The 18755-nt window shown below is 47.2% G+C and overlaps 1 protein-coding gene across 1 annotated transcript in view; it reads right to left on the bottom strand.

The window, feature by feature from the left end:
* LSM4 (LSM4 homolog, U6 small nuclear RNA and mRNA degradation associated) overlaps positions 1-18755 on the bottom strand; it is a 47674-nt gene that overhangs the window by 10418 nt on the left and 18501 nt on the right. Inside the window, exon 4 of the mRNA XM_040417801.1 lies at positions 5163-5346. Coding sequence (XP_040273735.1) covers positions 5163-5346 — 184 coding nt within the window. The remainder of the gene's footprint in view (positions 1-5162; positions 5347-18755) is intronic.

The following is an 18755-nucleotide window of genomic DNA, read 5'->3' as shown; positions in this document are numbered from 1 at the left end:
TGATGACTAGGGATTAGGGATGTTTGGCTTGTGGATGAAATTTCAGGATGAACCTTTACAGGTGAACTTAATGTGACCATCTCTAAACTTTTGAATGCACATGTCCAACAGTTCAATGTTTCAGTACTTTTTGCACAACTTGCTGTTCTCTAACAAGGAGCTTAATGGCAAAATTCACAACAGGTGTTTGATCCATGAATCACCCAATACATTTACTGGTTCAATTAGAATTGGTATTTAAACAGTCCTCCTCATCATGATGTTCACATTTTGACATCACAAGACCAAGGCAACACCTAACAATTCATCAACAGTACCTCACCATTGCAAGGCTTCAAGCAGGATGCTCTCAGATGGAAGAGGCCACTGAGCTTAGAGTGTCATCAACATGTTGCAACAGATACAGAGAGACTGGAAGGGTCACAGAAAGGAATAGAAGTGGCCATCCTTTGGCCACATCGCACACTGACCGCTTCATTGTGAACAATGCCCTGTGGAACTGGATGATTAATGCCACACAACTCCAGGCACATTTAAGGGAGGTGAAAGGATTCCCAAGTGTCACGTCAGACCATTGGAAACCGTTTATGTCTGCATGCTAGATGACCTGCTAGGGTACCTGACCACAGGAGTCATTGTCTTGCATGAGCCAGGGAGCATCTACACTGGACGAGGGACCAGTGGGCATCAATGCTGTTCACTGATGAAAGTTGATTCACACTGACCAGAAATTATGGCCATCGACGACATTTGAGACGTCAAGGAGGGCGCTATGCATCAGCCACTGTTGGTGGTGCTACAGTGTGGGCAGGTATTTCCAGTCAATACAGAACTGCCCTACACTTTGTGAATGGTATAGTGACAAGCCCATACTACTTGTATAACATCATTAAGGAACAGCTGCTGGAGCAGTGCTCCAGACTAAAAAAAATACCTAGTAGCCATTGGCTCCTGAACTGAAAAATTTAGGAGCCAAATCAAATTTTTAGTCGCCAAATCGAAACTGAATCAAAATTTTGCTATCGTGACAACGCTACGCTGATCAGATCGGCGTAGGGTTGTTTTGAAACCCAAATTTTGATTCGCTTTCGTCACCATAAAAAAGTATTGCGATACTCAATACCGCGCAAAAAAAAAAAAAAAAAAATTTACCAAAAAAAGCCGCGTGCATTTAGCATTTTATGAAACGTTCGGCCCATAATAGAACAGTCCTATGCTATTTTTTGGGGCGACAAGGTGACTAAAAAATGGCGAATGCTCACCGCATAGGAGATACTTTTTAATGATTTAATAGTTTGGACTTTTCGGACGCAGCCCTATGTAATATGTTTATTTAATGTTTATATATTTTATATGTAAAATTGGGAAAGGGGGGGGATTTAAACTTAATATTTTAGGGTACTTTCACACTAGCGTTTTTCTTTTCCGGCATAGAGTTCCGTCACAGGGGCTCTATACCGGAAAAGAACTGATCGGGCATATCCCCATGTATTCTGAATGGAGAGTAATCCGTTCAGGATGCATCAGGACGTCTTCAGTTCAGTCATTTTGACTGATCAGGCAAAAGATAAAACCACAGCATGCTACGGTTTTATCTCCGGCGAAAAAAAACTGAAGACTTGCCTGAATGCCGGATCCGGCATTTTTCCCCATAGGAATGTATTAGTGCCAGATCCAGCATTCAGAATACCGGAATGCACCCGCACTAAATCCGGACCCATTCACTTCTATGGGGCTGTGCACATGAGCGGTGATTTTCACACATCACTTGTGCGTTGCGTGAGAATCGCAGCATGCTCTATATTCTGCGTTTTTCACGCAACGCAGGCCCCATAGAAGTTAATGGGGCTGCGTGAAAATCGCAAGCAAGTGCGGATGCGGTGCGATTTTCACGCACGGTTGCTAGGAGATGATTGGGATGGAGACCCGATGACTATTATTTTCCCTTATAACATGGTTATAAGGGGAAATAATAGCATTCTGAATACAGACTGCTAAGAAGAAGGTCAATATAATAAACATTGCTGGCGCAGTGCGCCCCCCCAACACCCCAATATAATAAACATTGCTGGCGCAGTGCGCCCCCCCAACACCCCAATATAATAAACATTGGTGGCGCAGTGTGCCCCCCCAACACTCCAGTATAATAAACATTGGTGGCGCAGTGCGCCCCCCAACATGCCAGTATAATAAACATTGGTGGCGCAGTGCGCCCCCCCATCACCCCAATATAATAAACATTGGTGGCGCAGTGCGCCCCCCCAACACCCCAATATAATAAACATTGGTGGCGCAGTGTGCCCCCCCAACACTCCAGTATAATAAACATTGGTGGCGCAGTGCGCCCCCCAGCATGCCAGTATAATAAACATTGGTGGCGCAGTGCGCCCCCCCATCACCCCAATATAATAAACATTGGTGGCGCAGTGCGCCCCCCCATCACCCCAATATAATAAACATTGGTGGCGCAGTGCGCCCCCCCCATATAATAAACATTGGTGGCGCAGTGCGCCCCCCCCCCCCCATATAATAAACATTGGTGGCGCGGTGTGCCCCCCCATCCCCCCAATATAATAAACATTGGTGGCGCAGTGTGCCCCCCCCCCCAATATAATAAACATTGGTGGCGCAGTGGGAAGTGCCAATAAGGGTTAAAAAATAAAAAAATAATTTACTCACCTCCTCCAGTTGATCCGTAGCTGCCGGTCTCCTGTACTTACTTCTTTCTTCAGGACCTGTGGTGACATCACTGTGCTCATCACATGATCCATCACCATGGTAATGGGCCATGTGATGAGCTCAGTGACGTCACCACAGGTCCTGAAGAAAGAAGTAAGTACAGGTGACCGGCAGCTACGGATCAACTGGAGGAGGTGAATAAATTTTCTTTTATTATTTTTAACCCTCATTGGCACTTCCCACTGAGCCACCAATGTTTATTATACTGGGGGGGGGGGCGCACTGTGCCACCAACGTTTCTTATACTGGGGAAGGGGGGGGCGCACTGTGCCACCAACGTTTCTTATACTGGGGGGGGGGCGCACTGTGCCACCAACGTTTCTTATACTGGGGGGGGGGGGGGCGCACTGTGCCCCCAACGTTTCTTATACTAGGGGGGGGGGGGCGCACTGTGCCACCAACGTTTCTTATACAAATACAGGAGGCGGGTGCTGGAATCAAATAGCCGGCACCCGACCTTTGTGACAGGGGGCTGCGATCAGCTACAATTAACCCCTCAGGTACCGCACCTGAAGGGTTAACTCAACTGCAGCTGATCGCAGCTCCCTGTCATAGAGGTCGGGTGTCGGCTATTTGATTCCGGCACCCGCCTCCTGTATTGTATTACAGGTCGGTTATCTTCATTGGTGGCGCAGTGGCCACAGCCCCTCCCCTCCTCCTCCCGTCTCCTCTTATTGGTGGAGGCGGCGGCAGCAGCAGCACAGGGGGGAGGGAGAGACTCCTCCTGCGCTGCTGAGAACATCAGCTCCTGTGCCCGCCGCTGTATTGAGCAGAGCTGCGGCGGCGGGTCTAGTCGCAAATGGCGACAAGACTAAAAAGTCTTGTCGCCATTTGTAAATTCTAAGTCGCATTGGCGACCATTTTGGTCGCCATCTGGAGCCCTGTGGAGATTGGGGTACCTCAAATTTAGTGGCCTGCACTTTCTCCAGACCTGAATCCATTGAAAACCTATGGAATTAGCTGAGTCACTGTGTAGAGGCTTGTAAACTATATACCCCAGAACCTCAATGACCTAAGGGCCGTCCTTCAAGAAGAGTGGGATGCCATGCCTCAGCAGACAATAAGTTTACTTGTGAACAGCATGAGACATCGTTGTCAGGCTGTAATTGACGCTCAAGGCCACATGACAAGACACTGACATTTTTGTGGGGGTATACCCACCACTGTTGGCTTTTGTTTCAATAAATTGTTTGAGATGAGGAAATCACCATTGCATGCTTCTACTTAAAGGGAACCTGTCACCTGGATAGAGCTGACGACATTGGTTGCTAGATGGCCGCTAGCACATCTGCAATACCCAGTCCCCATAGCTCTGTGCTTTTATAGTGTAAAAAAAAACGATTTGATACATATGCAAATTAACCTGAGATGAGTCAGAGCTTAAAAATATGACTCTTCTCTGGTCACACAAGATATGCATTTTTGTACTTCCCGCCTTTTATGCAAATTAACATGAGTCATAATACTTATTGAATTCGTCTGCAAATGAAATTAAAAGTATAATTTATATGTTTAGGTTAACACAATGAACATTTAGAAACGCTCAGTGAGGGTAGCATAGTAGAGGTGACAGGTTCCCTTTAAATGCCCTACTTTTATGATGATATATCATCACTGTAGTGTGAACTTTTTATGTTTTCCATAAATTTCATCCGAAAGCCCAATATCCCTAACTTTTTGTTGGTAGTGTATATATTCTGTATAAGCACGACTGCACATGCCCATAGTTTTGGTCCACATGTGATCGCACCCATTCATCACAATATGACCGCAAAAGATAGACAGAACATGAGCACAAGTCTGTTCCACAGACCCGCAAGAAAAAATAGATAAAAAGTCCTATTCTTGTCCGTTTTGCTGGACAAGGACAGCAAATTTCTGAAGGAGAAAAAAAAGTTTCTAGGCCGATATCCGTGTTTTGCAGATCCCATGTGCAGAAGCCCTAATTATATCATTATAAACTACATTGCGTGACATGGGGGACAACAACCTGTACTCCTGACTACATGCTGTCTAGTAATGAGCCAAGAGAGTTATCTGGTTACTGTTGAGAAAATGGCTGTTGGGTTTTATGCCAAGTGCACTGCCATTACAAAGCTTTCAGAAGTCAGCGGCTAGTTAATTACTAGCAGGTCCTGACAACATGATGACCACAGTTGTCAGTGGGGAGGCCAGTAGTGGCAGTCTGCTTGTACAATCTACACAGGGGGCAAGTATGAAGCTAGAGCAGGCTTGCCATCTCACCTGCCGTAATGGCTGACTGCAATGCGAGATCAGGAGAAGTGCATTTACTAGAATTAGTCTCCAGCTGAAAAGTCCATTCTACACAACTGTGTAATGCAGGTCCAGAGATAGACAAGAAGCAAACAGGTAATAGTTTGTGTGCAGGCAATTTAGGTTTTGGAAAGCGAGATATAAGTTACCTCTCCCAGCTCCACCAGCTCCTCTGCCTTTCATCTGCTTTTGCTGCTGCATTCCTCCACGACCTCTGCCCTTTGACATCACTTCCTCCTTCACCATGTCAATAATTTCATCTGGGATTCGCAGGTATTTAATTGTGCTGCCACGGATGTAGCATTCAGGCATTCTCCAGAATTTGTCACCATCCTGTTAAAAGATGTCAGATCATTTTAAAATCTTATTCTCTTGTGTAGAATATCTCCAGAGATGCACAATCCATCCAGCTTCAACCTGTTAGCTGCGGCACCCCCAACATCCACAACAAATCACGCCCCCATTAGCAAATGATATATCCAGTATATCTAAGCCTATCATGTGTAATGCTGGAGTTCCTCCCATAGTATCACACTTCATAGAGTTAGATACACTGTCTGAGCAGCACAATAACACACATTACAAGCTGAGATACACTGGGTACATAGCAGTCTCAAATATCATGAGATTAGATACATTTGCATGGATCACACCAAGCCCATTTGTGAGGCTGTGCTGCTGCTCCCATCTACTGTATCTGATAATGGATACTGTGCTTAGCTTAGTGGACACAAGTCTTTCCCATGTCATACTGAGCAGCTGTTTCCAATTCTAGCAGATGTGATACAATGTGCAGTATCTCACAAAAGTTGGTCCACCCCTCACATTTTAGTAAATATTTTATTATATATTTTCATGGGACAACACTGAAGATATGACCCTTTGATACAATGTAAAGTAGTCAGTGTACAGCTTGTATAACAGTGTAAATTTGGTGTCATAGGGCTCGTTCGTGTCACAAAGTATCAGGTGTGAATAAGGGGCAGGTGTGTTAAATTTGATGTCATCGCTCTCACACTCTCTCATACAGGTCACTGGAAGTTTAACATGGCACATCATGGCGAAGAACTCTCCGAGGATCTGGAAAAAAGAATTGTTGCTCTACATAAAGATGGCTTAGGACGGTTATAAGAATATTGCTAACACCCTGAAACTGAGCTGCAGCACGGTGGCCAAGACCATACAAGACAGGTTCCACTCAGAACAGGCCTCACCATGGTCGACCAAAGAAGATGAGTGCACGTGCTGAGTGTCATATCCAGAGGTTGGGGGTAGGGGTAGTCAGCCTGTCAGACCACACGCTGCACACTGCTAGGGCTGCAGTAAACGATTATTTTAGAAATAGAGTAGAGTATTCTACTGATTATTTTTTACGATTAATCAAGTAATCTAATAAGAAAAAAGGAATTAATAGACTGGTTTCCTTTATAAAAACTCATCAAACCCACTGCCATCAGTTTCCAACACCCTTTTCCCCTGTACGATCAGCCCAAGTGCATCAGTTACCCCCAGTGCCATCAGCTGCCACCCCAGTGCCATCAGGCTGCCACCAATCTCCCCCCCAGTGCCACCAGCTGCCCCCCAGTGCCACCAGCTTGCACCCCCAACTGCCCCTCAGTGCCACCTCTTAGCAATCTTCCCAGCGACAGTACTTACCTTTCCTGTAGGGGCACCGCTCCCCAGCTTCTCCATCTTATTCTTTGCGCGCTGCACTGTCGTCCTGATGTCACACAGCGTCGGGTCATAGTGTGCGCCTACGTGCACTATGAACTGACAATGTGTTAGGAAAAAAGTGCAGCGTGGTGTGGGCCGGGGGGGGGGGGGGGGGTGACCACGGAGCGGTAAGTAATAACAAGCGCTTCACTCCCGCTCCGTGGTTACATGACACAAACAAATCCTCGATGTAAAAAATTTGCATTGAGGATTTTTTTTTTTACAAATTACTCGATTCAGTCGAGTAATCGTTTTAGCCCTACACACTACATCAAATTGGTCTGCATGTCATTCCAAAAGGAAGCCTTTTCTAAAGATAAAGCACAAGAAAGCCTAGTTTGCTGAAGACAAGCAGACTAAGGATATGGATTACTGGAACCATGTCCTATGGTCTGATGAGACCAAGATAAGCTTATATGGTTCAGATGGTGTCAAGCGTGTGTCACGACAACCAGGTAAGGAGTACAAAGACAATTATGTCTTGCCAACAGTTAATAGCTCCTAGATGGGACAAGCCCAGGCACTTAGCTCTCAGACTATGGAGACAGTAAAACATGATTTTCTTTGTTTAAAAAATGATAGTGTAAAACTTAAATAAAAAAAAGTATACATATTAGGCATCACCGCGTCTGTAAGAACCTGCTGTATTAAAATATCACATGACCTAACCCCTATGGTGAACACCGTAAAAAAAAAATAATAATAATTGTGTCATCACCTTACATCACAAAAAGTGTAATACCAAGCGACCAAAAAGTCATATGCACCCCAAAAATAGTACAAATCAGTCATCTCATACGGAAAAAAAATGAGTCCCTACTTAAGACCGTCCAAAAAAAAAACTATGGCGGGCGGAGCTAGCCGTGCAGGAGATGGACGCCTGATTGTTGAGCTCCTGAAGCAGCACTCATATTCAGCGGCTGAGAAGTTATTTACCTGCCTTCAAATGGGCAAGACTACGAAAGATAAGCCCAGAGAGACAACCAAGATACCCCTCGCAAGCTTGGGAGACAATCGGAACTGGATAAATTCCTGAAAAAGAAGATGTCTCCGCTCAGTGCCAGATCTAAGATGGCGCTATCGCACAAACAGACCCGGAGGACTCTGATGGGGAGAGCTCCTGTGCTCCGTCTGAAATCCATAACGAGCGTGACTCGTCTCCCATTACCAGGTCCTTTATCAGAGACTCACTGTCTGCTGCACTTGAGCCGGTGATGCAAGAACTCAGCGCTATCAGTTACACTTTATTTTATTATATATTATGCCCACATTAGGGTCTTTTCTTATACCGAATCCCCTCCCCCCTTCTTTCTGCCTTTCCTTAACCCTGATAGGGTATAAGACTTAAAATGCACATCTACTGTTATACTTATGGGTTGCTACTATGAGATATTATAGCATAGATTACGGATGTCTTCCTTTCACTAATACGTCTTTCACCCATTCAAGTAACCACAGCACTTTTTCAGCCCTAGAGATATATTTTTTGAAGGCACTACCAGCCTAGATTTGCATAAGAGTCAGTAGGGCCGGGATACCATGTGCATATGAGTGCTGCTTGGGGGACGTAAAGTGGCTAGGTGGAACCCACAGATTTTCTACCCCTTCCCCATCCCCTTCTCATATCTTATCACTTATAATGGAACAACTTGCAGGGTTGCACATGTTTGTTTTGTTAATAGTTTCTCCTGGAGGAATGTGCGTAACTACCCCTTTTTCTGCACCCTGGGACAGCTACTACTATGCAGCTTTCTATCTAAATGGGTATGGATCCTTTAAATATATTGTCTATTAATGTCAATAGCCTGAATGTGCCGCAAAAAAGGAACCGGGTTCTCCAAATGTTGCGGAGGGAGAAAGTGGACATCCTCTTCTTGCAAGAGACCTACTTTAGACAGAGTACCCACACTTTTTACTAAGCATTTCAAGACCTGTATTCACAGCACCCACTTGTCAGCTTCTAGGGGGGTCTCCATAGGGATTTAAACTGATCTACCTTTCCAAGTCCACTCACAATCTGTTGACCCTAGTGGGCGCTTTGTGTTCATAAAGGGAGCACTCTATGAAAACAAGGATACCCTGGCCAACATATACGCACCCAATGTCAACCAAGTCAATTGGCTAGTTGAAACCTTACAAAACCTTCACTCCTTCAGAGAAGGAATGCTAATTCTAGGTGGTGACTTTAATTTGGTGTTGGACCACCCATTAGACTCCACCTCTATCCTTCCCAGACATCCAGCCCCCCAGATCAAAAGGCTGAGAAGTGCTTTGGCTGCACACCAAGTTTCTGATGTCTGGAGGGTATTAAAACGCAAAAGGGAAAGATTTCACATTTTACACTGCCGTACACGGTACCTACCAACGACTAGATCACATGTTTGTCTCCAATCACCTTTTGGAGAGAGTGGAGTCTGCGAGTATTGGTCTAATCACCGTTTCAGATCACGCACCGACCTCGATGAGAATACACCTACAAGGAACCCCCCAGGTCTTGGAGACCAAATGAGACCCTACTAGAAAACGACCTACATAGATCTCAACTCGGGGAGAATAAACTGAACATGTTTTTTTAATTGAATACCAACTCACAAACAAGCACGCCCATAATGTGGGAGGCTCACAAGGCCTACATTAGAGGTAAACTTATTGCCTTGGGTACGTGGGTTCGCAAACAAAGGACGAAGGCGATAGATTCCATAATAGCCCAAATTTCCAATTTGGAAAACCTCAATAAGAGAGCTCCCTCCAAGCAGACATATGATGATATAGTTAAATTGCGCACTCAACTAACAGACCTGTTAAACATTAGGACAGCGAAAATGTTTAGGATGGTGAAATTTCAGGCATATGTTCATGGTAATAGGGGCTCAAAATTGCTCACCAGCTTGATTAAGGGACAGAGGGTAAAAGCCCATATCGCATGTATCCAATCTGATAAGGGCGATTACCTTTCGACAACTCCAGCAATAGCCGAAGAATGTGCCTCCTTTTACTCTTCTCTATATAATTTACAGACGGACAACCCTTCAGATCTTCAACAGAAAATAGACTCCTTCCTAGCGACAGTATCTGTCCCTCAACTCTCGGTCTCGGAGAGGGCAGATTTATTAACCCCCCATATCAGAGGAGGAGGTGCGAGAATGTCTTTCTAACACCCCTTCCGGTAAAAGTCCAGGACCTGACGGACTTCCCATTTCATACTATAAAAAATTTCATAAGACTATACTCCCCCAGCTTACCAACTTATGTAATTCATTATTGACAGGCGCCCCCCTCCCACCACAATCCCTGATGACGCACATAGTAGTCCTTCCAAAGGAGGGGAAGGACCCAGTAAAATGTAGCAGCTATAGACCCATATCCCTCTTGAACGCTGACGTGAAATTATGGGCTAAGATTCTTAGCCAGCGGATAGCTAAATATCTCCCTCAACTTATTCAAGAGGAACAGGTGGGGTTTGTGAGGGGCAGAAAGGGTAGACATAATGTTAGCAGAGTGTTTCATGCTATCCACCATGGCAGGACGAGAAAGATTCCCTTGATGCTTGTGGGGACGGATGCGGAAAAGGTCTTTGATAGGGTGAACTGGGTTTTCATGAAAAATGCTGTTTTGCACTTTGGCTTCCCTTCCGCGTTAGTCTCCGCAATATTTTCTTTATATAGGAGCCCCTCAGCTTGGGTCATGACGAATGGCTTCCTCTCTGCCCCTTTCAACATTTCTAATGGGACGCGGCAGGGGTGCCCCCTCTCCCCAACATTGTTTGTTTTGGCATTGGAGACAATTCCTTAAGATCAGAGCCTCTGACAGTATACGCGGATTGACAGTTGGACATTCCACCCATTCCTTAGCGGTCTTTGCTGATGACCTCTTATTATTAATCACTAATCCAGAAGAAGCGTTACCGGAGGTCATGCAGTTGTTAGAGGAATATGGTAGGGTCTCCAATTTCAAGATAAATTTAGAAAAATCAGAAATACTCAATGTCTCGATACCAAAAAATAGAATAAAGATCTTAGCCCCCCTTTCGTTGGCCGAACAACGCCATCAAGTTTCTGGGGATCCAGGTTCCCCCAGATCCCTCGCAGTTTTATAATCTGAACTACCCCCCTCTTCTCACCAAAATTAAAAAACTTTCTGAAATCCATTAAAATCCCTTACCTATCCTGGCTAGGAAGGAAGAATTTGCTTACGACTTACGCCCTTCCCCAGATTTTGTATACGTTGAGAAGCCTACCCATACATATTCCCGACAAACTGTTCATGGATTTCCGCTCTCTCTTTAGCAATTTTTTGTGGTCGAACAAAAAACTAAGCCTCTTCTACCCCCTCCTTATTCGGAAAAAAGCAAGAGGTGGCCTCTCCCTTCCCGATCTTAGGACATACCACCACGCCATCCAATTAGAAAGATGGACTGCCCTAGCCGATCCCTCTAAAAACAAATTGTATGTTGATATAGAGCGCGGACTGTTAGGTAAAAACAAAGCTTACCTCTTGTGGGTGGCATCTCCAGAAAAGAGTAGGTCTCACCACCTTAGCGATCTCACACGCACTATGCTCTCCTATTGTAGGAAAACAGCAGGACTCTCTATGCACCATAATATACTCTCTCCATTAGCACCACTTTCCATCCTTCCCTACTTTCTAAGAGAAGGGGCAAGAGATTGCCATCAGTGTTGGCACACTTTCACCGATATTAGATTATCTGCCTTGCAACAGACAACAGATCTCGATTCCTTTATTGAAAATGTTAAAACACAAATATCAGGACCCCTACTAAACTCATTAGTAGACAAGGATATAGAAATCCTCTAGACCACCCCCGAAAATCCTCTTATTTGTACTCTCAGATCCCTGGGAGCGGGAACTGCGAATAAACATATCGGACTCAGACCAAAACTATTTTAACACACTCCCATGGCTCCCATAGAAGCATACGCCTATATGAAAATAATTTTAAAAATTCTCACGCGTTGGTACCGGACGCCTGACTTTTTATATAGGGCAAACTTGCTTTCGGACGATGCATGCTGGAGATGTCGTGAGGGAAAGGGTTTGATGTCACATATCTGGTGGTTCTGCCCGTCTTTAAAATGTTTCTGGAAAGAAGTGGAGGGCCACATTAACAGAATTTGCAAGACTAGTGTATTACTCACCCCAGAGCTTATACTGTTATGGAGACCTCAGACAGATTTGACACAATCTGCCGATAACTTACCTACACACCTCATAGCAGCAGCAAAGATCTTGATCCCGGCGAGATGGAAGGAGTCAGAACCTCCAACTATTGGGGACTGGTTAGATGAAATACACCAAATCTGCCTCATCGAAGAGCTGGTGGGGTGGAATTCGGGCAGGAGGGCTGCCTTTCTCAAAACCTGGCAACCTTGGTTGGATTTCCATGCTAAGAGAAATGGGATAAGCCCTGGGTGAGACCTTCTAATTTCCTGGTCCTTACCTCTCTCCCCTCCCTACCCCAATTATAGGGAGATAATATATTTGTCTAGCTCTCTCCATTGACAGACACCACTAGGAGCTGATATAAGGCCCTTTGATTGTGTGGATTCCGTCATCCCTGGGAAATCGCGGACGTTCGTTCTCCAATGATCCAGTATTAGTCATATTTGAGTATACTTTATGTAAGGGGTTTCATGCTCATTCTTTGCAATGCCCTGTTTGTTTTAACAACCTAAGCATAAAGCTTGTAGCCGTTCCTCTCCAGGATGTTATTTCTATTTTCATTGTCATATTTGTACTTTGATTGCTCTGTGACTTTGTACATGTTTTGCATTATATCAGATGTAAGTCCCTGTCACGCATAAAGCGTTTTATTGATTTGATCTGTTCTTTACAAATAAAGAATTATACAAAAAAAAAAAAGTGCCTTCAGAATATGGAGACAAAAAAAAAAACATTTTTTTCAAAAATGCTTTATAATGTAAAACAAACAACCAAAAAAAGTAGTCATCCTTGGTACTATCGCGTCCATAACAACCTGCTCTATAAAATGAGATTTTTGTAAAACTTACCAGTAAAATCTCTTTCTCACTCTTCGTTGGGGGCTTCATTGGGTGACACAGGAACCGTGGTATAGCCATGTCCTCTAGGAGGCGTTGAAACTAGATAAAGCCGTTAGCTCCTCCCCTGGCAGCTATACCCCCTCCAGCCTGGAGAGAGAGCTTCAGTTTGTGCACAAGCAGTAGGAGAAGCAAGCGAACCAAAGAAAAAACATGGAACACCAAACATGCCAAAAGACCCAACAGGGTTCAAACCAGCAACTGCCACAACTGTGGTCAAACAACAATACTGGGTGCGGTGTCCCCCAATGAAGAGCGAGACAGATTTTACTGGCAAGTTTTACAAAAATCTAATTTTCTCGCCCATATTCATTGGGGGACACAGGAACCATGGGACTTTCAAAAGCAGTCCACAGGGAGGGGGGGGAAAAAAAACACAGATCCATGGAAGCAAGCGTCCCTGCAGGCATCTAAGAAACTGCCGCCTGCAAGACCATGCTGCCCAAGGCATCATCCGCCAATGCATAAGTATGCACCCGGTAACATTTTGTGAATGTGTGTAAGGAGGACCAAGTAGTCGCCTTACACAACTGTGCAGCCGAAGCGCGATTCCTCCAAGCCCGGGCGCGGTGCAGCCTGAATCAAACGTGCGATTGCCCCCTTGGAGGCTGCCAATCCCTTGCGAGGACCCTCCGGAATGACAAAAAGGGAGTCCGTACGGCGGAAGGGACCGGAGGCTTCTAAATAGATCTTTAGAGCTCTGACAACGTTCAAATGGTGTAACTCCTTTTCCTTAGGGTGTGAAGGAGATGGACACAGTGAGGGAAGGACAATTTCCTTTTTAAGATAGAAGTCAGTGACCACCTTCGGAAGAAAGGAAGGGACGGGCCGGAGAACCACTTTGTCCCTATGAATACCAGGAAGGGTTCTCTGCAAGAGAGCGCCGCCAACTCGGACACCCGTCTGATGGAAGTGATAGCGACAAGAAAAACTACCTTCCAGGACAGGAGTCTGAGAGAAATCTCCCGCAAGGGCTCAAAGGGGGAAGCCTGGAGCGCTGAGAGGACTAAATTCAGATCCAAAAGGCGGTAAAGGAGGACGGTACGGAGGAACCGTATGTGCCACTCCCTGAAGAAAAGTCCTTACAGGCCCCAGGGGGCGCTGGAAAAAGGATAGAAAGCGCCGACACCTGACCCTTCAAAGAACTAGGGGCCAGACCAAGGTCCAACCCTGATTGAAGAAAGGACAGGACCGTGGGTAGCGAAAAAGTGGTGGAATATTTCGGCTTTCACTGAAACCCAGGAAGGACCTCCAGGTCCTGTAATAGATCCTGGACGACGCAGGCTTCCTGGCCTGAATCATAGTGCGGATGACATCCGCCGAAAACCCTCTGCGTGTCAGAATGGCGGTTTCAATGGCCACGCCCTTAAATGCAGATGGAAGCCCGGTCCCTGTGAAAGAAGGTAGTCTCTGAGAGGTAGTGACCAAGGGACGTCTCCTAGAAGGAGAACGAGGTCGGTGTACCACGTGCTACGGGGCCAATCCGGGGCGACGAGGATTGTCAGAATGCCCTCGATCCTGATTTTCCATAGAACCCTGAGTAGGAGGAGGAAAACATGTAAAGGAGGGAGAACCCCTTCCAAGGGGAGATCGGGGCTTTCGCGCCGCAAGCTTCCGGATCCCTTGCTTGGGAGAGGAAGGTGGGAAGTTTCCGATTGAGCCTTGAGGCCATCAAGTCCACGTCGGGGCGACCCCAACATAGAAAGATCACCTCGAATACCTCCGGGTGGAGGGACCACTCGCCCGGATCTATTGTCGTCCTGCTGAGGAACTCCGCAGTCCAGTTCTCCACACCCTGGATGTAGATTGCAGAAATTGCCTGTACATGGGCCTCCGCCCACAGTAAGATCTTGGCAGATTCCTGCATCACCGCGAGGCTGCACGTTCCCCCCTGGTGGTTGATGTACACCACCGCCATGGCGTTATCCGACTGGACTCTGACGGGGCAACCTGAGGGATAGAAGAATCGCCCTGAGCTCCAGAACATTGATCGGGAGCTTGGACTCCAACCGAGACCATGTGCCTTGGACTGTCCTGGGAGGGAACACTCCTCCCCAACCCAGCAGACCGACGTCGGTGGTAACAATAGTCCAGGATATCGGAAGGAAAGACCTTCCCGGGACTGGAACAGACAGCCACCAACAAAGGGACGACCTCACCTGTGAACAGTCGGATGGGATAGTCCAGGCTCTCGGACGATTTGTCCCAGGAGAACAGGATCGCCTCTCTGGAACTGGGCAAAGGGAATCGCCTCGAAACAGGTGACCATCTTCCCCAACGTCCTCATGCAGAGGCGAATGGACAGAAGCCTGCAATCAAGAAGAACCCTCACCGAATGTTGCAAGGCCTGTCGCTTGTCCGGAGGAAGGCGAATCTGTGCCGCTTCCGTGTCCAGAAGCATAGCCAGAAAGACCAGTTGTCTGGAGGGAGTCAGATGACTTCTGCAGATTTACCAGCCACCCGAAACGTGCAAGGGCTTCCAGCGTGATCCGTACGCTGCTCGACGCCTGAGCGAAAGAGGGAGCCTTGATGAGGCTGTCATCCAGATAAGGCATAAGTAAGATGCCTCTGCAACGGAGGAGGGCGAGAAGAGGAGCCAGAATTTTTGTGAAGACCCGAGTCGCAGTTGCCAGTCTGAACGGGAGGGAGACAAAAACTGGTAATGATAGTCTATCGCAAACCTCAGGAAGCGCTGGTGACTCTGCGCGATAAGGATGTGGAGGTATGCATCCTGGATATCTACAGCCTAAAGGAATTCCCCCTTCTCCAGAGAAGCAATTACGGAAGAAAGGGATTCCATCCGAAACCGTTGGAGATGGAGGAACTTGTTCAGCAGTTTGAGGTCCAGGATTGGGCGCACAGAGCCCTCCTTTTTGGGGACCACAAACCCCTCTGAGGGAACAGGAGAGATGACTCCCTGATGCAGGAGGGACTGAATGGCCTGGGAGAAGGCGGCCGCCCGCTCAGGGTCCCGTGGAAGACTGGATTGAAAAAACCTGTCTGGGGGAAGAGACAGGAACTGGATCACGTATCCCGAGGATACAATCTCGAGTGCCCAAGTGTCGGAGACGTGGGCCTGCCAGACGTCCTGTAAGAGAAGGAGGCGACCCCCCACCCTGTTGGGCGGGGGCGCACCTTCAGGCTGAGGACTGCTTAGCCGCAGAAGGTCGAGCGGCCTGAGGCGCCAGGAGGGCTGTGCCCGAAAGGACGTTTCTTTGTGTCGATCTTGGGAAGTAAACCCGCCCCCCCTGCGGAAGAGCTAGTCGCGGGGCGGGAACAAGCGAATCGACGAAAGGGCCTACAACGTGAGAAACCTGACCTAACATGAGAGGCCCGCTTGGCTCTAGGCCGTGGGAGATGGGTGCTCTTGCCTCCCGTGGCCTCAGAAATAATTTCGTCCAGCCGAGAACCAAAGAGACGGGCGCCGGCGAATGGAAGTCCGACTAAAGAACGCTTGGAAGTCGCGTCCGCTGCCCACACCTTCAGCCAAAGCTCGCGGCGTAAGGTGACTGCAAGAGCTGAAGAGCGTGCGATGAGGGCGCCAGCGTCCAAGGACGCCTCGCAGAGGAACTTCCCCGCCTGGGTGATCAGCTAAGCCAAGGATCGGAGATCCTGAGCAGGGACCTCGGACACCAAGTCCTGGTCAAGCTGGCTGGCCCACTCAGAGATCGCCTTAGCCACCCATGCGGAGGCGAACACGGGCTGCAAAAAGGGACTTCGTCAAGGATTCCATCGGACGATCTTCAGCGGACTGGAGGGAGGATTTATCGGCTATAGGAATAGCCATATTTTTGGCAAGCCGTGCCACTGGTGGTTCGACCTTAGGAGGGGATGCCCACGTGGACACACAATCAGCTGGGAAAGTATATAGGACATCCAGCTTTTTAGGGGTGCAAAAACGCATTTCTGGATGATCCCAAGCCTTAGAAACCACCGCCGAAAAATCATTATGGCGAGGAAAAAGGATACCCCCTGCATCTCCAAATCAGAATTCTCTACCTCTCCTTCAGATGGCACGTCCCCAGGAGAAGACAAACCTGAGTGACATCGTACACGGGGTGGAGAGGGAGATGCGGGTCAGAGGCCGGGAGCAGGCATAACTTATCTGTCCAGCCGCCATCTTCACCCTTCCTCTTCTCCAGCAGGGTCACCCCTTCAGCTACTGGCACCATAGTGGCAGGACTCTGCAAGAGGGTCTTGGATGGGTGACCCTTCTGCTGGCGGGATGCAGGGGAGCGAGGCTGCCCTGGTCCACCTTGTCTTCTTGTGGGGGAGGAGGCAGCGTGGCAGATCAACGCTGGCCTGCTCCCCCGGGATAACAGGGAGGCTAGGCGACCACTGTTTCCCACCTGAAAAAGGAAAAAATAAAATAAAAGTAAAATAAAAAATATTCAGGGAGGTCTTGCCTCCTATTGACACTAGAAAAAACTGAAGCTCTCTCTCCAGGCTGGAGGGGGTATAGCTGCCAGGGGAGGAGCTAACAGCTTTATCTAGTGTTAACGCCTCCTAGAGGACATAGCTATACCACGGTTCCTGTGTCCTCCAATGAATATGGGCGAGAAAAATACCACATGATCTAACCTGTCAGATGAACATTGTAAATGACAAAAAATGAAAACTGTGCAAAAACAAAAAAATTTTGTCACCTTACCTCACAAAAAGTGCAATATAGAGCAACCAAAAGTTATATGTACCCTAAAATAGTACTAGGGATCGACAGATATTGATTTTTTAGGGCCGATACCGATAATTTGTGAACTTTCAGGCCGATAGCTGATAATTTATACCGATATTCTGTGAAATTTCATATTTTTATTTTTTTTAAATCCTACACAAATCTGCTGAAAAGGAATATTTTTATTGTTAATGTGTAGTTATTTTTTTTTGTAAATCTTTTTCATTTATACTTAATATTTTTATTTATTTTTTTACTAACTTTTAGCCCCCTTAGGGACTAGAACCCTTGTCCTATTCACCCTGATAGATCTCTATCAGGGTGAATAGGATCTCACACTGTCCCTGCTGCTCTGTGCTTTGTGCACACAGCAGCATGGAGCTTACCATGGCAGCCAGTGCTTCAATAGCGTCCTGGCTGCCATGGTAACCGATTGGAGCCCCAGGCTTACACTGCTGGGGCTCCAATCGGAGGAGGAGGGGAGAGGGGACCCTGTGGCCACTGCCACCAATGATTAAAACTGGGGGGGCTTGGGCGGGGGGGGCGTACTGCGCCACCAATGTTTTTAATACTGGGGTGGGGATGGGGGGTGCACTGCGCCACCAATGATTAATACTCGGGGGGCTTGGGGTGGCACACTGCGCCACCAATGAACATAAATCTCATTTATTCATATACAGGAGGCGGGAGCTGGCTGCAGAATCACATAGCTGGCTCCCGACCTCTATAAGCGGTAGCTGCGATCCGCGGCACCTGAGGGGTTAAATACTGCGGATCGCAGCTACTGCTCATAGAGGTCGGGAGTCGGATATTTGATTCTGCAGCCAGCTCCCACCTCCTGTTCAATTTGAATAAATGAGTGAGTTAACATCATTGGTGGCGCAGTGGCCACAGCCCCTCCCCTCCTCTTGTCTTCTCTCCTCTCATTGGCGGCAGCAGCATCACAGGGGCAGGGAGACACTGCTTCCTTCTCCCCTGTGCTGCTGAGGGAACACAGAGCGCTGAGAGCAGTGCGATCTGTGTTCCCCATACGTTATCGGAATATCGGCAAAATAGATGCAGATACCTGTAACGGTCAAAATCCTGAATATCGGCCGATAATATCGGTAAAACCGATAATCGGTCGATCCCTATATAGTACCAACAAAATTGCCACCTTATCCCATAGTTTCCAAAATGGGGTCACTTTTTTGGAGTTTCTACTCTAGGGGTGGATCAGGGGGTCTTCAAATGTGATATGGTAACTTATCCCAGTGAAATCTGCCCTCCAGAAACCA

The sequence above is a fragment of the Bufo bufo genome, chromosome 2, assembly GCF_905171765.1.
Source record: "Bufo bufo chromosome 2, aBufBuf1.1, whole genome shotgun sequence".
In the NCBI taxonomy this organism is placed as follows: Eukaryota; Metazoa; Chordata; class Amphibia; order Anura; family Bufonidae; genus Bufo; species Bufo bufo.
This window is presented reverse-complemented; position numbering and strand designations above follow the sequence as displayed.